Source organism: Molothrus aeneus, chromosome 1 (assembly GCF_037042795.1).
Source record: "Molothrus aeneus isolate 106 chromosome 1, BPBGC_Maene_1.0, whole genome shotgun sequence".
In the NCBI taxonomy this organism is placed as follows: domain Eukaryota; kingdom Metazoa; phylum Chordata; class Aves; order Passeriformes; family Icteridae; genus Molothrus; species Molothrus aeneus.
Genome location: NC_089646.1, coordinates 30,756,370 through 30,779,729, shown reverse-complemented (window position 1 = coordinate 30,779,729; position 23,360 = coordinate 30,756,370). Strand labels below are relative to the sequence as shown.

General features: G+C 39.1%; 1 protein-coding gene across 5 annotated transcripts in view; it reads right to left on the bottom strand.

Moving 5' to 3' along the window:
- HDAC9 (histone deacetylase 9) overlaps positions 1–23,360 on the bottom strand; it is a 457,531-nt gene that overhangs the window by 137,286 nt on the left and 296,885 nt on the right. For all 5 annotated transcript variants that reach the window (XM_066554161.1, XM_066554142.1, XM_066554170.1 and 2 more), the window contains 2 exons: positions 9,682–9,859; positions 2,978–3,111 (listed from right to left, as the gene is read on the bottom strand). In XM_066554161.1, the coding sequence (XP_066410258.1) occupies positions 2,978–3,111; positions 9,682–9,859 (312 nt within the window). The remainder of the gene's footprint in view (positions 1–2,977; positions 3,112–9,681; positions 9,860–23,360) is intronic.

Here is a 23,360-nt window from a genome sequence, read left to right as displayed (position 1 = left end):
GAAAGACAAAATACAGTCTGGAAAAGCAAGTCCTCCTGGCTGTGTCTGCAGCAGTAAACTAAGTAGTGCCAGGAAACATTCCCAGGCAGAGTAACACAATCATCTGTACTATTAAATTGCTAAAGTGGTCCTTCATACTGTTTTGGCTGAGCAGCAGCTAGCACTCTCCCAAACAACTCCCAGACATGGTTTGGTCACTGGCACGAGCCAGGAAGCATTCCTGGTAGTATGAACATGGGCTTTCCATGCCAGTTGGCTGCAGGGGTAGAGAAAAGACTCAGACACATTTTATTTTATAGCAGATGCACAGCTTGTGTACCCCATTCAAACTATGTTATGATTTTGCCAATTTGTATTTTTAAAATAATTTGGGGTCAGCATGAGTAATATGTGCAGGTGTATATAAAGGCAATACATTAGGCTTAGATTAGTCAACCTGAATTAATCTATGAAGTGCAGCAAGCATGGTGTTAGCCTTAGTCTGTATGACTTTCATCATCCTATGCCAAGTTAGTTCTGAACACTCAGCCAGTCATCTCTCTATTGCCAAAGACCTGAGCTGTCTGAGAGGACTAAATCCACATAAAGGATTTAGGAACCACATAAAGCTCCCTGCTATAGATAACAAGGGTCATAGAGATACAAGTTGTTAATTTTCATACGGGTTTCTTGTTAGATCTTGAAAAGAGGGAGGGCCCCCTAAACAAACCTGTGCCCAAGGATACATACAGTGCAAGGTAAAAAAAACTGAGCTACCTCTGACTGAATTTTAGTTTTGATCCTAAAACTCCTTATCAGACAAAGAGTGGGACTGCAGCCCTCCTGTGGGACTACTGTTTTAGTTAGAGAGAAAGAAGTGCTCACCATTAAGTGCAGAGGATTTCCCAAGTGGCTGCTGCAGTTGCTGTTGTTAAACTGCCCTTTAGACTTGGTGTATGAGATAATGCATGCAGCAAAACCTGACCAGTGATCTCCCACTCCTGACAAAAACTGTGGGAATTTATGCTGAGAAATTATATCAAGAAATGGTAGTGTCTATAACGAGGCATTCAGAATTCAGCAGAAGTGACAGTGCAGGTGCCCATGATCCTTTCACTATGTACTCTTGGTGTGGTATATTCCAGAAAGCAGCTTGATGGTGGCTTTTTATATCTTGGATAATCCAATAACAACTCCTTTAGTGACACAAAGTGTCTATTCAGCTGAATGATTTTCTATACAAACAGAGCACCAACTAAGTGTATTACTGTACCCTTTCTTGTTTTGGAAAGTGAGCAGTTTTAAGCACTGGTTTGATGTCAGGCACATGCTAGATAATTTAGTGAAACAAAGGACAGATTGCATCATCAAATATAATTCTGTCTCTAGCTACATAAGAGGATCTACATAAACACCAGATCTATGCACCAGCTTCACACTGAGACTCCTTAATTTTGTCATCAGGGTTTACATTTTGACAGCTCATTTCAAATTTCAGCCTAATTTCAAAACACACAGTTGGGGTCAAAATTAGCTGAACGCAGTTCAACATGAAGTGACTTTTTTTCCTCTCTCCCCCCTCACTTGATTATGCAAGACCTAATAAGCTGTGTTTCAGGTTTTGAAATTTTGGAATTGCAAGAGGAAACTTTAAATCATCCAGGAAATTCTTACACTGCATGCATCTCAAACTAACACATACCACTTTTTCATTTTACACCTTTTACAGAGCCACAAAATTTACTGTTCAGCAACAGCTGTTTGTTAGTGAAGAAAGCAGTACTCCGCATTTTACTTATTTTCCCAATTTTGTCTTTTCTCTATGGAGTCCTGAATCAAGAAGGTAACCAGGTTTTATTTTAGTAAAGCACTCAGCTGCATGTTTAACTTAATCTTGAAGTATGTGATTCCCCGGTGAAACCACTCGTGATAGGTGGCCTTAAGGGCCTTGCTGAAAGTTTTCTTGAACACCAAAAAAATTATCTAAGTTAAAAAAAAGAATTAGCCTGTTAGAGTGCTGCCATCTAGTTAGATGAGTGTATACAACAAATCCATTTACAGTGCTTGCAATATCTCACTGACCAGGACACTGAGCTACCCAGAGGAAAATCTTTGGGGACAGTCACTAATAGTTATTCAAAGGGATCTATTGAACCAGGTCCTTTGGGTTTGTAAAAGTATGTGGATATAAAGAAAAGCAATTAAACAGAACATGAGAGCCATGGCAATTTTGGGATCCTGCACAACACTAGCAAATTTTTGCTGAACTTTGTTAACTTGTGCTGCAGTGCAGTAAACTCCTGCAATTGAACAGGCTTCTGAAATTGGCAGTGCTTCACAACTCACAGGAAGCAGGGAATGGTAAGAAAAAGCTACTTTTAACTAACCCAAATGATATATGATCCTCACAGACCATATTTGATTGAAACATGGTTTAATATGCAATTTTTTGAGGGAAATTGCAGCAGAAAAAAATTACAAATTTGCTATTGCCTATCAGATTGTTCTTGAATGTCTTGGGGCTTCACATGGGACTGTTGTATACCAGGTAAAGGATCATACTATGAAAATAGACTTTAAAGTCTGAAAAAAGACAAGATGCAATATACTTACGGAGTAATAAAAACTATATTTTAAAAATGTTCTGTGCTACAGAAGTAAAATCCTTAGTTCCTTGAAAAAGTTAAGAACCATGCTGTTGGGAGGACTGCATTCACTGTTTGACTACTGCTTGTCTACATTCCTTTATAAAGGTGAGGAATAATCATGTCAGGGTTTTATATTCTGATGCCTGTGAATGCATAACGCTGTGTAAATTCTTTATTTTCTGATTGTGAAGTGTGTTTTCCTGTAATGCATTATTTTTATATTATCAGTTAAGACCAAATAATTCCTAAAACAAATTGCTCTCTTATTACAGAAGTAAGACAGGTTTAGGAGTTAATAATTTTGCTATTTACTTTAGCAAGTCAGGTATCTGGTCTTAATTTTTAATTACCTCACACTTGTTTAGCAACCCAGTTTCTTGCAGCCTTGACCAGATGCTTTGGATTCTTCCAGCGTGTTCAGGGTGATTGGCATAATTCCCACACATGCACTGGTGCTTCAGCATCAGACTGTCATATACAACACCTTCAGCACAAAGACAGCACAAAATCAGAAACAAATGAAACAAACGCAAGTTATACTGTTCCCTGTCATGCATGCTTTAGCAAAACTGGATTTTATTTGACAATTACAGCAAGGTGAAAATCCCTCTGAATCATTTAGGTTGGAAAAGACCTCCAAGATCATTGGGTCCAATCTTTGGCCTATCTCCACCTTGTCAACTAGACCAGACCACTGAGCGCCATAAACAGTTGTTTCTTGAAAATCTCCCAGGATGGTGACTCCACCACCTCCCTAGGAAGCCCATTCCCATGTCTGACAACCTTCCTGGCTATAAATTCTTCCTAATGTCCAACCTGAACCTGAACCACCCCTGACACAGCCTGAGGCCATGTTCTCGTGTCCTGTTCCTATTTGTCTGGGAAAAGAGACCAATCCCCACCTGGCCACAGCCTCCTTTCAGGCAGTTGTAGAGAGCAGTAGGATCTCCTCTGAGCCTCTTTTTCTCCAGGTTAAACACCCACAGCTCACTCAGATGCTCCTTACAGGAGTCACTTTCTAGACCCTTCACGAGATTTGTTGCCCTTCTCTGGACCTAAATTTCTTTTTCCTTGATGAGACTCTGAATTTTGATTTATGAGGTGAATCTTGTGACACAATAAAGCAAAGATTATTTCTCAAGAAATTATATTAATAAATGCAATTAACTCTAAAGAAGAAGGGTAATTGGGTGATGTCTTTTGAAAGATTTTATGGCTAGGAAAAAAAGTCTCCCTACTGAATCACTTGTTTTTATTTCTCTAGTGGGTAAAGTTAGTTAAAGCTGTTAACCTATATACAACAAGAAAATGTTATGCATAGAAGTGTAAAGAATATAATTTAGAGAAACCTTTAAAATAAATTACAAAATGGCAATGGCACTCTGTAGTTTTACTGCTTAACTAATAATATATTAATTCCAGATCTCAAAGCACATCAAATGAATGTTTCAGAGTCGAAACAGTGGCAGCCAGAGTCCTTTTTCATTAAAAACAAAAGTTCCACCCACTACTCAATTAGGATCAAATCTTGTTGTTTGACTGCAAGTGCAAGGTACCTTTTGAATTTTCTATGGTCATTTATGCAAGGACAGAGCAGCTCTATACAAAAAAATGGCTATCGATATCACATTGCTCTGTAGCTGTGTATTGAGAGCAAAAGAGAAATTTTAGTGAATAGTCTCAAGCTAAATTCAATTTTCAAGGCTTTCAAACCAAGCCTGAAACACTGAAAAATGATTTTCTGTACTTACTTGTTCTTTGCATTTCTCCTAGACATGTCTGGAACAAAAATTATTTTCCTTACCCCTATGTGGACCATTTTCATTTGGGAAATATTTGGCTTTTTTCTTTCCCTTACAGTTGAAAGGGACTCAAATTAACTATTTCTCCAAGCTGCCATACTTGGCATTCAAAACATCTTATGTGCCACCATTACTGGGGATGCCAACACAGTTCTGGGAAAATTGTATTCACCTGCTACTGAATACAAAATTAAAGTCCAGATTTAACAAAATTCTCAACACCACCTTTATTTAGGAAAGTTCTCTAATGGGTATTGAACATCAATAAAGTCTTTAAAAGCTTTTCTGAACGAGAGCCTGTGTACAACGTGAGTGATTCAAAGTTAAGTTTCTGAGATAATTCAGTTAGAAACCAGCCAGAAGTTATGCTGCTCTAGAAATATTTATGCTGCCATATTTCTTAGCTCATGCACTTCAGAACTGATCCTTTGGGATCTTGGTATTTAAGCCAAAATGAGAATACACTTATGTTAAGGGTAAGAAGAATGCAAATATAATACCTAATTGCTGCATGACTAAATTTATGCAAAATTATCTAACAAACATAATCATTCATTAGCAATACATTTTTTAATTTACTTTCTTGTTCTTTTTTCTTTTAAAGAAAGAAAAAAACAGTGAAAACCTGGAGCTAATAAGCTAATGCAGCTTAAAATATCTGCTGGCATTGTCAAAGCAGTTAATAATTTCCTTTCTCTGCAGTTCCTCACTGCTCTATCATCAGTCCTTGTGAGTTACTTGGAAGTATGCACACAAAAAAAGTGCATGCTCACATACCTCACTTTTTTTTCTTGGCACTCACAGTTTTAATTTCTGCAGGCTGTTGGCTACTCAGCTTGTCCAGTTTGGCAGTGGCCGTTATACCAACAGATAAGAAAATGTTTCTTCCCATCCCCCTGACCCACAGGGAAGCTGTTTATGTGCTAACTGTACAGGCATCAGGACTGTCAGAAGCTTTCAGGTAGGACAGGCTGTTATATCAAATGGATTTGAATAGAAATGCTTGTTAAACATTAAGAAAAATTAGCTGAAAGTTGAAAGTTACTTCTGCCTGCCATTCTTTCAATTAATTTTTTATTCTTCTTACTTGAATAGTCCAAATAGCAAGTAATGGAAATGATATTAATAAATAAAAACATATTACTATGTTTTTGTTATACAGAGTTGGGTGTAATAATGACACTTTTTTATTTCCTATATCAGGGTTGCAACCAATTTCGAAGTGAAACACTGAAAGTGTGTATTCAGGATGCCTCCTCTGGTTCACATAAACTTCTTTTCTTAGCACTTTTCCAGTAATAGAATATAACTAAAAGTGTAATTTTATTGTATGTGAGTTATTTTTTCAGAATCAAAAATCAGTTTAATAAGGTCAGGTCAGTATTGCATGGCAGAACATCTGCTCCAAACTTTTAAATACCAAGATATTCACACCACTGAGTGTAAAATTTTTTTCTAGGAGGATTAATTGACTTAAGAAAAGACTGAAATATATGTTTTCATTTATTTCAAGCATTTAAATTGATTTAGGATGTGCAAGTGATTCAGATGTGTGGCTGCTGGTCATACAGCACATGTGCTTGGTACAATACCAGAATGCAGCAGTAGAGCTTACTGCTAAAAATAGCCTCTAGGATTTCCCTAACAGGATTCAGCCAATAATCTCCCCACCCCCACATTAAAAAAAAAAAAAAAAAAAAAAAGCAAGAAAGAAGAAGAGAGGGAGACAACTGTTTTCAATTGCAGACTGCTGTGAAATATTAATAAAAGATGGTTATTCTGTCTCTCCAGAACAAATGCCTACAGCCAGATTCTGCTCTCAGATTCCTTGTGTAAATCTGAGCAGCTCCACTGAGACTGGTGGATTTATTCTGGATTTACACCAATATTACTGAGGTCAGAATGTGGCCCTGAAGACAGATGGGAATGGTGCCACCACTGAACCATATAATGATAGGGGACACAGGACAAAAGAAACTGAATTTGCTTTAAGTCGGTAAAAACCAAGATTTTCCTGCTGGGGACTCCCTAACACACATTCATTTCCAAAATGCTTTATTCGGGTCAGTTTCTTTTAATAATATTTTAAACAGAGGGGAGAACAAGAGACCTAAAAATCATTGGCTAACAGCATGCTTTGAAGGAGATTAATTGCCCTGGAGAATAACAGTACCAATAAGAAAACCCAAGGGAAGAATATCTAATAAATTATTCCAACAAAAAATCTGAACTAAATAATGTCAAGTATTCTGTAAACTGCCTAAATGAAAATTAAGTGGAATTTATTTTTTTCCACCTTTAACTCATTATCTTGTGCATATACTGTGTATATATTGCTTAATTCTCACAACAATCTCTGTTCTGATTCCCTTCAGATATTTGGCCAGAAGTATTTTTCTCATGACTCACAAAAATATAGGCTCAGTTTGATGCCCCTGTAATAATCTGCTACAACTGTTTTCCTCCTACCTTTTTTTTCTTTTTCCAAGAATATATTGCATTTAAATAGGAAAAATAACCCCGACAGTAAATAACAACTCAAGGCAGGGAGATGTAATTAGATTAATTTCTAGAGTCTGAATTTGCCTTTGCTTTATGGTGGACCAGAATTTTCTCTGTTTGCACACACCCATTCTTTCCTTCCATGCTTTTACAAATGGTAGTGTTGCAACTGCTGTGAACAATGGCTGGTTCCATCTTGTGCTCTCTTAAGGGAGAAAATCATAGAACCATAAGATAGCTCAGGTGGGCAGGGACCTCCAGAGGTTTGTAGCCCAACTCTGCTTAGAACAGGTCAGCACTGTGATCAGGCCACATTCCTCAGGACTTTCATCCTAAAGGATTTTCTAAAAGCCATAGAAGAATAAATAAAAACTGGGTCTGAGTTTCTTTCTTTCAAGTGATCAATGAATAAATTCTAGGGCACCCTCCAGATCCAGGAAAGAGTATGCACAGATAAAATCATTCTATACCATAACATCCCCTATGTTAATAATACACACAGATTGTTTTGTTGGGTTGCTTTTTTTTTTTCTCACAGAAACTTGTATTAGAACTGTTAGTGTTGCAAAGTTTCTGTTCATTGTCACTCCAAAAGTATCAATCTCATAACATAAATATAGCTCTATTTCTGATGTACTCAGAAGCTGGAGTGATAAAGGTTACATGTGCAGGTTTGTAAGCCTAGACATATGTCAGGGAAAGAGATTTCTTTAAGCAGAAAGGAAAGGCTTAACTGCAGAGCTATGTCCCCTGGTCAGTCAGCCAGGGAGTATTGTCTATTAGCATAGATACAGCTTGCAAGCAGGTACAGCACCACACTGCCAGTACCTAGAGGATATAAAAGCACTGAGGGTACAGAGCAGAGGTGGAGAAAAAGAAGCATAAAGTTGTAGGGCAGGTGAAAATAGGAGGATTTAATTTTTTTTTCAGTAATGAGTAGAGATTATTACCTTGAATGACAGTGAAGGGGAGAAAAAAGATTCAGTATAACAAGAATCAGGGAGTCAAGAAAAAGATCTTTCATATTTTGAAAAAGGAATTCAGTGGACTGATAATCTCAGTTGCAATAAGTTGGCCTTCCTCCCTTCCTCCCTTCCTCTCTTTTTCTCTCTCTCTCTCTTTCCACTGGTGTTCATGTAGCAATTACAATAAGGGTAAATGTTGACTCTGCCTAATCTGACTGTCTGCATTTCCATGGCTGAACCTATCAGGTTTCTTTGTGTCACATCTCAAGCCCTTTATGCCAGGGATGTCCCATTCCCATCATCGTCTCCATTTAGTGTTGTTGCACACAATTTCATTCCTTCTCTTATTTTTCCATCTCAACTTCACACTTTCTTTCTTGATTAGTTCCACTAATGCCACAAGTCCACAGATCTATGTAACCCCCTTGACCCTACTTCCCTCACTGGAGATTATAAAAGGAGGTGTCAGTAAACCTTAGCAATCAGGCTGAAGCAGCAGCTTTTTGAAAGGGACTGCAGGTTTTGGGGTTTTCTTTTTTTTTGAAACCGCAGATTTTTGAAAGGGACAGTGAAGCCTACACACAGTGAGCTCACTTTTGGTGTGCTCTGCAAATCTCAGAATGAGTTTACAACGTTTTGGGGACTCTGTGAATACAACTAGAAATACAGTGGTCTGGTTTAGGAATTCTGTCTATATGTGGCTATTCTTTGTGGAGAAACTCATGGAAAGTGAATTAGTATGTTTGTTCCTGTACAACCCAAATGTTTGTTACCCAACAGTAATAATACATTTTTGCTTGTGCCAAGGTCACATTCTGATTGGAAAGATGGGAGCACACTGTCTCGCAGTTACATACAGTGCCCACTAAGGACTCCATTCTTAATAAACTCATGGTCACAGCCTGAAAAAATGCAAACTTTCAGGGCATGGGAAATTCTGCCAGCTGAAGGAAATATACTTCTGGCATAAACCTTCATAAACAGCAACTTCAAGTATTTCTTTCCCCCTCTTTTATTTTTCTTTGTGCACAAAGTGAATCTTCGCTTCTGACCATGCTTTAATGTGATACTGACATTCAGGCTTTTAAAAAGATGGACTCTCATGCAAGGTTAGATTGCCCACAATAAGAAATGAGGTTTCTGTGGTCATTTTCCTTCCTTTGACTGAAGATTTTTGAGGTTCTAATCACTTTTCTTTGGACAGCCCATGCTTCCTGAGTGACTGGAATGCCCAAGACCTAAGCATAAAACCTGCCTCTGGACTCCACACAACTGCTGAATGACAGAGAAGTTGTAGCCATCAGCACGTAGTCATGCCTACAACTTTGCTCTTTCTGTAGAGAAAGAGACCTTGAAGCAAAGACTGATTTGTCAAATGAAGACATTGAGAATTACATCACAGTTTTCCACCTTACTGGTGGTCTTTCTTCAACTTATTGGTGGTCTCTTTACAAAACAGGCAATGAGAGCACAAAGAAAAGAACCAGAGAATAAAGAAATGAAAGAAAAAGCTATAAATGACTTAAAGGTACCAAAAATGCACCTGTTTCTGTATTGCTAGAGCTAGTCAATGATAATAATTTATGACTGTGTGAATATTAACCCTGTGATTTATCAGCTGCACTGGTTGAGTTGGTGCCAGTATAGCATCATAAAACAGAGGAGCAATAGGGCTAAAACTGAACACATTGCTGCAGGAGGCATTTGAGGTATTTAAGTCTGTTGATCCCACATGAACAAATGCATTTGCCCTGCATATTAAAAGCAGTCTTTAGGGAACCCTACCAGTTGTGTAGACATGCTGGCTGGGCTGGTCCACGTCTGGGTGAGGTAATGTGGAGTCAGTGGGGGAAGATGGGGTCCTGGAAAGTGGTCGATGTTTATCTGATCCTGCCATGCCAACTGTAGCCATCTGAGCCTGGTAGATTTGCAACTGGTGGACATGCTGATGTGCCAGGAACTCCTGTTTCCAAGAAAACAGCACAGTAGAAAGAAATGTGAGATGGGATCAAGTAAAACACTGAGGGAAACATGTCAACAAATTAAGTTCATTAGGTCAGGGCAGTAATAAACAGTGGGGACCCCCACCCCCCAACTTGTACCTAAGGCTCACTCAATAAATCCATTCAACAGATGTTTTCACGCTGACAGTGTGGGCTACTGACTTTGCTGGAGAGTAGGTGATGGCAGGCAACCTGTCAGTTCTCCCTGACGGGAAAAGCAACTTCACATGCAAAGGCTTATAAAAGACAAAGTTTTTCTAATATATTGAATACATAATATGATGTTAGAACATGCATTTTATGACTGTACACAAATAGAAATTAAATTTTCCCACAGCACTGAAAGTGAAAAGTGATGTTCTTACTACTCAGTACCAAATGCACTGAGCAACTGAGAGTCAAGTTTCTACAGTTAACTCAGTTCCCAGAGCTCCCTGGAAAGTAGCAATGATTTGCACATAAGTTTTCACAAATTGTTTAGAAATTCAGGAATTGTCATGTGAGATCCCACTTAGGAACCATCTTTTTTTGTTAAAACTGCTGCTGGCTGTAGACAGAGGCAAACATTTCAGGGAAATAGGCAGGTGTGAAAAGAGTATAACAGAGTAGAAAAGAAGGTTTTTCTCTTCTGTTTTGTCAACAGATGGTCACTTTTGCTGACATGACAAAGGCTAAAACCCTGTGAAGCCAGTAGGAACCTGGCTCACTCCACAGAATAGGATTGCTTCTCAAACCCTTTCTTTTCTGTTTTTCTTTTTTCTGTGCATGTAGTCCCAGAACCTCAACCAAAAGTGGACGTCAGAGAAATATTTTCAAACCACTTAATATGAATTCAGTTGAAATTCACACTTGTGACTTACAACTGCAGGCTCTGCTTATCCTCACCTGGGCTCAATATACATAAATGCAGGAATACATATATATATATATATATATATATATATGTGTATATATATATATGTGTGTGTGTGCGTGTGTGTGTGTGTGTGTGTGTGTGTGTGTGTGTGTGTGTGTGTGCGTGTGTGGCTTTTTCTTTTCTGTTTTTTTTAATAAACCCAGTAACAATTAGCAGTGCTGTGTGTGGTTGCTTGGGACAGCAGCTTGGAGGCCTGGCTTGGTCAAGGAGAGATTTCTGGCTGCTCAGAGAGGTGAAGCTGAGTTCAGGCTGTGTGGGAAGGCAGGTGGGAGTAACCCAGCCCATCACACACTGCAAAATAAATCGGCAGCTCATAGGATGTGAGAATGTCTACCCTGCATGTTATAAAAGAGGCCTTTATGCAAACAACTGCTCATCAATAATAGCTGAAATGAGAATAAATGCTTTAAAAGGCAGCCCCAAAACCCATATTAATATCTAGGGTCACTACTTCAGTGAAATGACATAAGGTCATGGGAAAGGTAAATCACCTGGGACCTTGTCATAAGAGACTAAATGAAGAAAAAAAAAGAGTAAGTAAAAAGAGGTTTTACAAGAATTGTCTTGGTTTAGAGTCATTGAACCATTTCCCCTCCTTTAAAAATACAGTCCCCAACTTTTCATATTGTTTTTTTAATGTTCAATGACAGGATAGTGTTACATATTCCAGGAAATATCTTGAGCTATCCGAAGATGTCTGTGTATCCATCTATGAACATAATAAAATTTAACATTCAGAAATTTTTTTCCTGAAATTTCTTTTTGCTTAGTTTTGCTAACAATTTTGATTCTGATAAATTTTCAGAGGAGATTTTTTTTTTGTTCTCATAGGCATACATATCTTTTTATCTTTTACTATCTTTTCTGGGAGTGTATGTCATTGGAAATGATGAAGAATGCACAGACACTATTGTGTGGAATATTCTCCCTATGGAGAACAAAAGTACATACATTCCTTTGTGAGAATTTAGCATTCACTTTCCTCAATGCTGGCTTAGTGGTCAATAAAGTAGGCACAGGAGGTATTTTGCTATTGATTACCCCCTGCATCCTAGGATCAAGTGATGGCAGCAGCACCGTCTGTCTGATGCTCATGTAGTCACAATCTCCTGCCTACTCTTCTGAATTCCCAGCTGAGGAGTTTGGAAGGAGCCAAACTCCTGCCTGCAGGAGCCATTCATGGCACAGAATGTTGCTGCCAGACAGGAAATCAGTGAACACTGTTATTTCTGCTGCTCTCCTCAACTTATATGTTGTCTTCATTGCATTAATTAAATAGATGCTGTCTGTGTAGTTCTTTGAGCAAGGGATTTTCTGATATATCTTTCAATGTTCATACATATTAATGATTCATTAATTGAGTTCACTTTTCTGATAATCATTAGAGTACAGAAGACAAAAGGATTTGTTCACTATTGGAATGTTCTTCAAGCTAGTAAAGGTGAACCAGTGGATTGTGGTAGTCTTCACCAAACATTATTACTGAAACATATTTCTTAGAAGTCTTGGAAATTCAGCTGTCAGTGAGGGCAGATTGATGGTGTCTCTGTTAGGACTTTTCTCAGTGCTGGTTGACACTGAGCTCTGAGAATTTAGAGCTGCCTTTCTTTTACTTCAAGACCTGAACTTCAGTTTTGCAATATCTGGACTTTTATTTTTCAGTGAAGCTGCAAGTTTGCCATTCAGTCAATATCTAAAACGCAATCTTTTCAGGTCTCTGATCTAAAAAAGTCAATTTAAGTGGGCTTTTTTTTGGTTTGTTTGTGGTTTTTGGGTTTGTTTGTTGGTTTGGTTTGTTTGTTTTGATATTATTGTTTTGCTTTATTTTTGCTGGGTTGTTTGTTTTGTGGGTTTGGGGGTTTTTTTACAGTGTCTTGAAGAAGATGAAAAAAAAGTCAACATCACATAACACAGATAACTTTGGAAGATGTTCCTGACTTTGTTTCTAAAATGATTTTGTGTTTGTGTCTATGTAGTCAATAGAAACAATATTTTTTATGCAGATGAAAAAATTGAGAATTTTTTTAATATGAATCAATCTGTGTTAACATCACCTAAACTAGACATCTATTTCAGCACTTTGTTGGAGACCAAGAATACAGCCTATTCTTTCTCTCCTCCATTTACAGGTTAAAGTGTGTCCTGTTTATGTCATTCTCCCCTCCTCAAATGAAACCAGGCACATACTATGTTTGAGACATATTTATCAACATAATCTGTTCAGGGAAGGAGAAGAAATTTGTGGAAGGTTCCATGGACATTGCACTACACCTGCTTTAATTTCTGAGGACACAGAAAACATTTGCCTGTGAAAATCTTTTAAAATTTCTTAAAAGTAGTTTGTCTCACAAGGCTTACACCAAGGCTTACATCCTCTTGTTGCATCCAGATCCTTTAACTGTAATATTACAAACTGTAGACATCAGCAATGTTTAGACTTGTTTAGATTTTAGTCAAAGTTTTAGGCTAACTTCCTGATTAGGTTTTATTTTACACACAACAGGCACTCATGAAATATATATATTTTTTCCAGCCACCTACATATTTGTACTGTAAGCATTTCTGATACTCTGAGTCACAGACAAGTGGATTAATGCAATGAGTAATGTGGATAATCAACACACTTATCTGGCTCCCCAAATGCCCACCTGGCCTCTGGAAGGGATTAAAGGAACACAATGAATTCATCTTCAGGTTTTATGTGTTACAGCCCTGCAAACACATGTCTGTCTCTCCAGCAATATGACAAAAGCAGTATTTGCACATCTGCAGGGCTAGTGATTTGTGTGAATATATTTGGAGCATTTCTAAGGTAACCTGAGCCCTGTCTGCCCGGCATGGAGCCTGCTAGTTCCAGGTGCCTGAGATTAGTTTATTAGTAGAGGCAAGCAATTAGGGTCTCTGCTGGAGCTGGCAGAGGGCCATCCAAACCCTTCCACAGAAACAAGCTCAGGCCTTCAGTAATTATTTTGAGGAGGAATTTTAGAATCAGTATCTAAAGAGAAGATGAGCCTTTTGGGAGCATGGAAGGTAAATATTTGTTGTTTTCCTAGTATTACTGAAAAGTTTGTTTAGCAGGGCTTTGGATTAATTTGGTGATGTGTGATTTGCACATTTTAGAGTTAAAAATTTTGTTAAGTTCTGAGATTTTAATGAGGTCTGTTTACTTATTTCTACTGGTGTGAGACCTGATAAATCACAAGTACATTTTGTTGGATTATTAGATGGTCTGTTGGAGGATAAAGCATAGGTGAGCTGTCTATATATTAATGGCTCCTTTGAATGGTTATGTTTTGTGCAGAGAAAAAAAAAAGTGGGATTCACTCATAAAAGCTTTTTTTGCCTCTTAGCAGTCTGTTTTTTAATTTAATGTGTTAATATTTAGTTTAGTCACAGCTAAATAAATCCAAAGATTTGTATGTCTGTAGCATAATCCTGCATGTGTATGGGCATATTCACACCTCTCTTCAGGGTTTAGGCTTTGGCTTTTTCCATTGTGGTAGAGAACTTTTTTCCTCTTAGGGAGAGCAAATTTTACATTTCTCAATAATATGATTACTACTCTCATATATTTGTGGCCAGGTTTATATCCCTCTGTTGTTGTGCCTTTGGTGCATTCTGCTGAAGTATGAAATGTGTGCTAATGTCTATAAACTTGTAAATCTTTTGCCATGTTTTGCCTGTCCTGCCTTCCTCTCCCAAAAGACCTTAAGCACTACTAACCTTACAAAGCTTTTCCTCTCGAAGCATTTTTGGTGGTCTGTTTGCTAATTTCCACATGGTTTTCAGAAAATTACCCAAAGGATGGGTAATTTCCTGATGGGGAAAGCTACATGCAAATGGTTCAGAAAGTTTTTCCCTAGGTAAGGATGAAAACAAGACATGCTGTCTTTCAGACCTTCCTCTCTCTCCTTCTTTTGAAGGATATTTCTGATGCCTGCTCTGGTGCCTTGTCTCACCCCGTGGCTCCTGTTGGAGTAGGACCTGTCCAGACCCCTGTAGCAGCATGGGAACAGAGAAACTTCAGATCCTGCCACCTATCTTCTCTACCTCCCTCCTAGGCTTTCCACCTTCCCAGTGCAGCTGTAGCTGAATGCATCCAGGGGATGTCCTGGCCAGCCAGTGACTGCATCCAGCAAAAGGCCTCAGCTTGCAGCAAACAGAGCTCAGGTCTGCTTTAAGGGCCCTGTGAAGGCAGTCTTGGCCCAAACTAAGACAGCATCATCCAAAGTCTGACTGAATCAGAAATTCTGGTCACCCAGAAAATTCTCCTTCAACCTAGATGTAGGGAGTTAACAGTCCTTCAGAAATATCATACAATATATTAATAGGTTTGACCTTGGTTATCCTCAGAAGTGACAGACAAAACCCATAGAAAGCAATGAATGCCTGTATAAAGGAGTTTTGTTCCTTGGGACAAAAAAGTGTGGGTAAGTGGAATTTTTAGCAGTTTTCACACAGGAGTTTTTTCAAGTGCTGTTTTGCCTACTGTCCTCAAACAGAACCATAACTAGTTGCCTTCAGAAACCAAGCAAAAATAGGTCCCGAGGTCTTTCAAAAAAAAGTGTGTGAACAAATGTGAAAGTGTAGGAAAGGTGTCTCTCTGTCAATATATACAACCTAAAATAGAAATTAGTCTGAGATATCCTTGCAAATGAATGTGTTGAGACATCTTTTTAACTTCTCTGTCACTTGGAGAAAACACATCACCGAGATGTCCTACCAGTTTCTATTTTTGACAAAACCACATGTGCAGCCACCAACTTCCATGGTCATCACTTTCAAGAAACCCCAGTATCACAAACTGAAATATAGTCAACCACAAACTCAGAATCAGCATTTTTATGAAAAGTAAGTAAATTACAAGTATGGTTACAGACACATAGATTGAATAGGTAGAAATGGATTTAGAGCAAGGAAAAGCATAGACAGGAAAAAACAGGACAGTTAGCCTTGAGGCATCTGGATATATTAGGTCACATGTTATCAAGATGTTTATAGAATTTGGATTTCTCTTGCTGTAATCCAAGAAGCACAGTGTTGACTAGAAAATGGGTAAACAGAAATGAAGTCTTAAAAATTGAATCTTAGGTGCAGATACAGAGCAGTGGGATGGAAGCTATAACCCCAAACTGCCTGGAGTCCCAAGCAGAGATTTGCCTTGGGCAGCAAGGTGTTTCTCACAGCTAAGTAAGCCCATGCCCTGTGCTCCCCTTGCCTTCTGAAGGACTGTGAAATGGCTTATTCCAGCTGCTGTCAAGGTAGTGCTTAGTACTTAGACGGGTCCTACTGCAGTGACAGCCCAAGGAATCACCCTCAACCAGTTTTTTTTCCCCCTCTGTTCCTGGAGCTGCAGAGCTTCTGCTGTAGAGGTCCCTGTCCCTCTCCTACCATCCTTCCCTTCTAGTGCAGGAGCATCTTTTGGGTGACAATGTTATAAAAATTGCAACGTTTTAGGCCATGAAGTAGGGGAAGAGCAAAGACTCTCAATGGGATAACAAGAGAATGCTCCTTTATCGAGGCACATAGGAGAAGATGCATTTTGGACAGGGGGATGGCTAAGTATACAAGTCCAGGCTGGAGTCACAGCATGAAGGATGTGATAGCAGAGTCAGGACCCTGCCTTTTACCTCTACTGTTGCATGAGGAGGTGGATGGGCTGCTGACTTGTGCTTTTAAAGGGAGAGAGGTTAAAAATTACCTCTCTTGGATGGAAAGTTTCCAGAAGCCTGATCATCTAAACGTGACCCGTGTTGGTGCCATGTAAGTGAGGAATCAAGGTGGTTCACAAAGTTTGAGAAGTTTTCTTTGTTAAGCTATCTTTGTTAAGAAATAAGAAGCTATCTTTGTTCAGAAATATGAACCAAGCAGTCATTATGTTGAAGCCTGGTTGATTAGGAAGAAAGGAATTATGGAAGTGACAGAAAAGGTTGCCCTAAAGTCAGAGCATTTTACTGGAGGGAAATTCCAGAAGTCCAACTGAGCTGCTGGATTCACTCCTGATTCCTGCTCCTGTGAGACCTGCCTTCTCTGCTCCCGACATTGGCAGGTACTTGACTTCTGTCACTCCTGCTAAAGTGCTGACTGCAGTGTGCACAGCACTCATCCAAAGAAAATGCAGCACCTCCTCAAAAGCTTCACTCCTGGCTGAATCTTTTCCTCTCTTTCTGACTCTCCCAGATACTTAATACAAATGTATAAATAATTGGGGGTACAATAAAGGGGAAAAATAGACCACCTGAATATCTTGTGGGATTCTTTTTTTTTGTTGTTGTTCTTTAAGGAAACCTCTGAAGAGGTTTCTTGTTACTTTATTGCTTTTACTGAAAAAAACTTGACTTTCCAGAAGTCACTTCTTGGTGCTTTCCAAAAAAAGAATGCAGGGAAGAATGAATGCAAAAGGAAAATACAACTGTTCACGTGTCTTGCCCTAACTTTCAGTATTAACAAGTATTTTCTTCTTTTACTTTGATATGAAGAATAAGTAGGCTTTATAATAATGTTTAATGGTTACAGCCACCTAATCCTAATAGCTTTCTGAAATCAATAAGTTGATATGCTGGCCAAAACTAATTAATGGTAACATCAACTGTCTCACATGTTTCATTGCTCTCAGAAATGTCACTCAACTCTCTTCAACAGTATTGGCAAATGAGTTTGGTGTTACTTTATGCAGACCACTTCTACCACTTCCATTTTTCTGCTCTTCATCAGAACTACTTTTGTAGCAGACTTGTATGATTTATTTTTAAGTGAAGAATCATTACTTTGGCTTTCACACAGAAAAATAATATTCTCCAGACTAAATTCATTAGCAGTCCTGCTGCAGATCTGTGTTCTCTGCATATTTCAACAGATTCTGCTTTGGTTTTACAGACAATTCTTCTGAGTTCAGGTTTTATTGTAGAATTAATGAAAATTACTTGGATCTGACATATAAAGAGAAAATCTTGGAAAACCCTGCTCTTCAATATAGAGTTGAGACACACTAACACATCAGTGCCTAAGTATAAAATCATGAGGGTGTACAGATGCCTCCTCCCTTGTATGGAGGTGCAGTGAGGTCAGAATGGGGAACACCAGTGGCCCATATGGTCAACAAATATTAGCACCATCACTGGGGTGTTTGACCAACTCTGTTGTCTCTATAGAGCATTTGTGCAGGTCACTGTATCTAATGTACAAGGCTGGGGGATGCACAGATCCAGAGCAGCCCTGCCAAAAAGGACTTGAGGTGCTGGTGGATGAGGGGCTGGACATGACCCAGGAATGTGCACTCCTAGCCCAGAAAGCCAAATGTGCCCTGGGCTGCACCCAAAGCAGCCTGGGCCGCAGGTGAGGGAGGGGATTCTGCCCCTCTGCTCTGCTCTGGTGAGACCCACAGTGCTGTACCAGCTCTGGGGTCCCAGCACAGGAAGGACAGGGACCTGTTTGAGTGTATCCAGAGGAGGGCTGCTAAGATGATCAGAGGTTTGAAGCACCTCTCCTGTAAGAAAAGGCTGAGACAATTGGGATTGTTTAGCCTGGAAAACAGATGGCTTCAAGGTGAGCTAATTGCAGCCTTCCAGTAACTGGAGGAAGACTACAGGAAAGATGGAGAAGGACTATTCATGAGAGCATGCAAGGGCAATGGGAATGGCTTCAAACTGAAAAAAATGTGAGTTTAGATTTGATATCAGAAATAAATTCTTTACAGTGAGGGTGGTGAGCCACCAGAATAAGTTGCACAAAATTGTGAATGCATCATCCCTGGGTGTGTTAATGGCCAGGTTGGATGGGGCTCCAAGCAATCTGGCCTAGAAGAAGTCCTTCTCCATGACGGGGAGTTTGGAACTAGATGAGTTCCAAACTCTAAGTTCCATTTCAACCCAAGTCATTCTGTGGGTCTGTGACCTTCACCCCTCTGAAGACTTGAGAGAGGTATACTGCCAAATCTCACACCTTACTTCAATGTGGTTAAAATGCCCACAGACTTCCTTTCTCCAGCATATATGTAGTAAGAAAGAGAGTTTCTTGAAAAATAGTCTATGTACACACACACATCTGCAGATATCACAAGATATTTTAAAACATTTTTCTCTCTTCAGTGCAGTGCTCTACCACACTTCTCAGATTTTGGAACACAAGGAAATAGTGATATACAGGGAAATGGTGATATAACTTGAGACTTAAAAATAAAGGATTTGAATATAGGAGGTATGCTGCAGATGGAAAAAGAAACTATCACAAAAATCCTTTCAGATCTGTTCTATATACTTAGAGTTCTACATAGTTGTAGAATGCTCTATGCATTTGTAGAATATATATATTTCTGCAACAAACAAGTACAGCTTATATTTTTTTAGTTTTATTTGGAATAAGATCAATTTATTTGTAATTTGAATAAAAATTGAACTGAAAATCAAAAGATTGCTTACAAATATTTCCCACTTTGTTTTCTCAGCCTAGGGTTTGCTGCTTTTAACATAGTGGGAGAATTGCCAGAATGGGTAGATTTAAAATGGAGGGGAAAACCCTTATGTTTACTGATTTAGGAACAATTAGAGGGTTAAAAAGAAACAAGGAAAATGTTATATGCTAACATAGCACAGATCGTATAATGCAAACTGCAAGATAAATTATGCAATTTCTTATTCCTTAAGTAAATCTCCAAACTTAAAATGCAAAGTAACTTTCAGTAGATACCATATTACCTATTCTTTTTCATGGGAAGGATAAATTTTGTGCAACTTATTCCAGTGGCCCTTTTCTTTTTTTGTAGATAGCTGCTTAGTATTTAGACTTACTATCTCTTTGTTTTAAAGGCCAGCTGAGATAGTGATGTCTCAATTCATATATTGGGGAAGGCAGCCCTGAAGATCAACTCCATTGCTGGTGAAGTCCCTTAAAACCACTCTCCCTGTGGTCTGATGGCAGCTTGGGAGGACATCCACATGCTGGAGATGTGGATCCACACTTGGAGTTAGTGGCTGAGCAGAAGCAGTGGGGGAGAGGCAGATGAGCCAGCTGGGATGCGCAAGTACAGCATCCTGAGAGCTGTGTGGGTGCAGTCCACGAGCAGAGGCCTTCCAGTAACTCAAAAAGAAGGACCTGGCAATCAGTGGAGAAGGCAACCTCCTCCAATCAAAATTTATAAAACATTCAGCTCTGTTTTGGATTATTTACAGAAGTGTAAGTCTAGATAAACTAGAGGGGAACCAAGAAATTTATTGTGGGTTTTCACTGGGATATCTGAGAGAAGGATTTGTCACTTTAATAGATGCATCTTAAAGCATTGCCCACAAAGGAGGGAGACAGAATTCTTGCAGCCACACAACACTCATTAAAAATATATACTGGAAAATATTGCACCAAATAAAAAAACTACAACTTTAACTATATCTCGTGAAACCGAGGAGGACAGAGTGGAGGAATCCTGAGAGCCAGTCAAAGCAAAATGTTCATTCTAATTGTTGTATTTAGTTGGCCTTGTGTTGTGACAAGTTTGTTATTATGCAGATTTCCTACCTGCCACCTTCTATGGGAGGATTTTACCAAGTGAAGTTATGCAGACAATTCCCCTTGCTTCTTACCTCTTTATTCGTAATTATGTTGGCCCTGTGTTCACTCAAGATAACATTATAGCTGTCCCCAAATGCTCTCCATTTGGGGCCTGTGACAAACAAAATCTTTCAGTGCCTGGAATAATTTTTTTTCCTCTTTTTCAAAAGTGTAGCTATTAACATGCTGAAAACAAAGCTGTGCTTGTTTATTGTCTGACAGGGGGTTAGAAGGTGTTATGAATTTTCACTGGTATAATTTTGTAAATGTCCTTTTTTTTTCTTCAGACAGATATATAATGTAATATATTGTCCTTAAGGTTTTTTTGTAGTTTTTATTTTTGCTAGGAATGTTATCTTTCCTGCTCGGTAATAAATTTTATGTATATGATGCATATATAAATATTCCTTGCATGATACTATCCTATTGAAGATTATAATGAAAATAATCTGTAATTCATCTGCTACATAGATGAGAGTATTCTTGTGTGGAGAAGCTAAGGTGTAGACATTGCGGATCCAAAGTGCACAAGGATTGGAAATCCTGAGTTTTAAGTCCTTCCCTTACCCAGAGGATTAGTACTAATTGCATTATTACTACTACTACTCCATTTCTGGCTTCACATCTAACCATTTAGATGTTTAATTATGAAATAATGCATTGAGGTATGGTCAGAAGTTGTTTTGGTTTGATGTTGGATTCGATAAAGGATAGGAGAAAGAGATTGGAGCAATTGACACTGTACAATATCACAGCTTTTAGGTACTGCTCAGACAAACTAAAAGCTGTGATCCCTATTCTATAATCTTTAAGCTGGGTGCAAAAGGGCTCTGAGCAGACTGGCTGAGGAGAGGGAGGCTGATCATCCCTATCACCCACAATGAGGCATTATGACAAATGGTGAAAGAGCTCATGGAACTTCACAGCTTCTGTGTCTTTGGGGTCATTGTGGTCCTTAGTCTTGCTGGGAACATCCAGTCCATTTTCTTACCAACCTCTGGAAGCATTAAACCTACTCAGGGAAACCAGGAGGAAGGACAGTCACATAACATGTGTGCAGACATCATGATGTGTGTGCACATCATGCCACAGCCAACCTTTGGGGCCACTGTGAGTCCCAAAAGATGTGCTGACAGCACTCCAAGCAAGGTAGCGCCAAAGCACTCCAAATAGCTGGCACCCCTCATCCATGCCATTGCATTCAGAATGGCCTGGAAGCCTTGCTGGCCACAGGGAACCTTCTGAAAAAGAATGGATGCTGTGAAATATATCTCAGACAAATATATCTTAGAAATATATCTCAGGCCCTTGTCAGAACTGCAAAGGTGGGCTGAAAGGTTTGAGTGCTCAAGGCACTGGGGGCTGCCAGCCCAACAGCTCCTGGTGGAACTCTACAAGGCAAGGCATGGTTGAAGGTTTCTTCCCAGGAACCACAGGGGTTAAACCTGACCTGATTGCAGTATCAACAGATATGCTAAAAGCTATGCATTTAGCCCTGAGCTCAACCAGAGAACCTAATGCTGTCCAGAGGCCCAGCCACAGGCTGTGAGCTTCTCAGCTCCTTCCCTCTCTCCCTTTCCAAATCCTCCTCTGTCTATGGGTATTGGGGTTTCTCTTTGCTACTCTTGGTACAAAAATGTAATTAGAGCAACTAAACAATAGCAGCATTCAAAAAGGGAGAAAATTTGTAAGATTGGGGCCGAGCTTTTGACTTAGTCTGACAATTTTAGAAATATCCTTGGTTTTCATCATAAAAGTTCAGATTCACATATCCAAGTGGCTCTTTGGCTATTGAAATGTGCTTTACATATGGATATAATTTAATTCATAAGAATCTGACAGCTGCTACCTGGCCTTCTTTGCTTATTTTTAGTCAGTCTACAAAGAACTTAAAAGACTTTTATTGTACAGTTGGAAATAAGAGACAGGATTGTTTCTCAGTTTTTCTCCTGTGCATTGTGAGGCATCAATCTAGCCTATGACCAGGTTCTTTTTTTGTCCTTTATTTTTTCCCCAGCCTGGATTTAAGCCCTGATGACTGTTTCTTTCATATACACCCTATGTGTTATTGCACCCTTAAGAAGTTCCTGGGCCTCATTCTTTCTGGGAGAAGGAATAATGAAGTTGCAAGACTTCAGTAAATTTTATATAAAACTGTTAATTAGCTGGAGAATTCTGATTTTAGGTACATCCAGGAGTTGCTCCAGATACAAAGCCCCAGAATGTACTTTGAAAATTTGGGTTCAATATAACTTCAGGTGGAAGCATATGCTACCTCATTTAATCTCCAGCCTTTTGTGTGTGTGACAGTAAATGGTTACTGAGCTCCCTTTCAGAGCTGGATGGAGATTCAAAATATTTCAGTATAAAAAGTGTAAAGTTACCCACGATGATATGGCCAAAATTCTTTTGAAAACGAAGTTTTGTTACTGGTGCAATGATTGCTAAGAGCAAAATTCATCGTGCTACAATGTAAGTAATACTCTCCAACTTCATGTGGCAGGAAGGAAAACACAGTGCTAATTTATTAGTAGCTGCCACCTGAAGGCAGTGAGATTTTTGGCCCATTGAATCAAAGAAGTCCAAGGGAATACCCAAGGTAAAAGCTAGTTATCATTATATTTTAGTTTCTTTCACTTATTAAACTGTTATTTCAACCAAGGGGTTTTGCTTTTTTCCCCTGATTTCCCCCCCTCATCTCACTGAGAAGGACTGAGCAAGGGACTGTGTGGTAGTTACTTGCCAGCTGAGATTAAAGCATGACAGCATCACAGGCATGTATTTGTGCCTAGGAAACCCTGGCCAGGAGAGGGAATTCCGACTGTCCCTGCTGCTGTGGGCAGCACATCCCCATGGAGACAGCTTGGGGTGACTAATGCACATACTCTGTGCCTAAATCAGAGGTGTGAGTTGTCTCACCTAGTGCTTGTGTTTTAATGAGAAAAAAAAGGAGTGAAAAGCCCTGAACATGGGGGCCCATGGCTGGCTCCTTTCAGCTGTGAAAT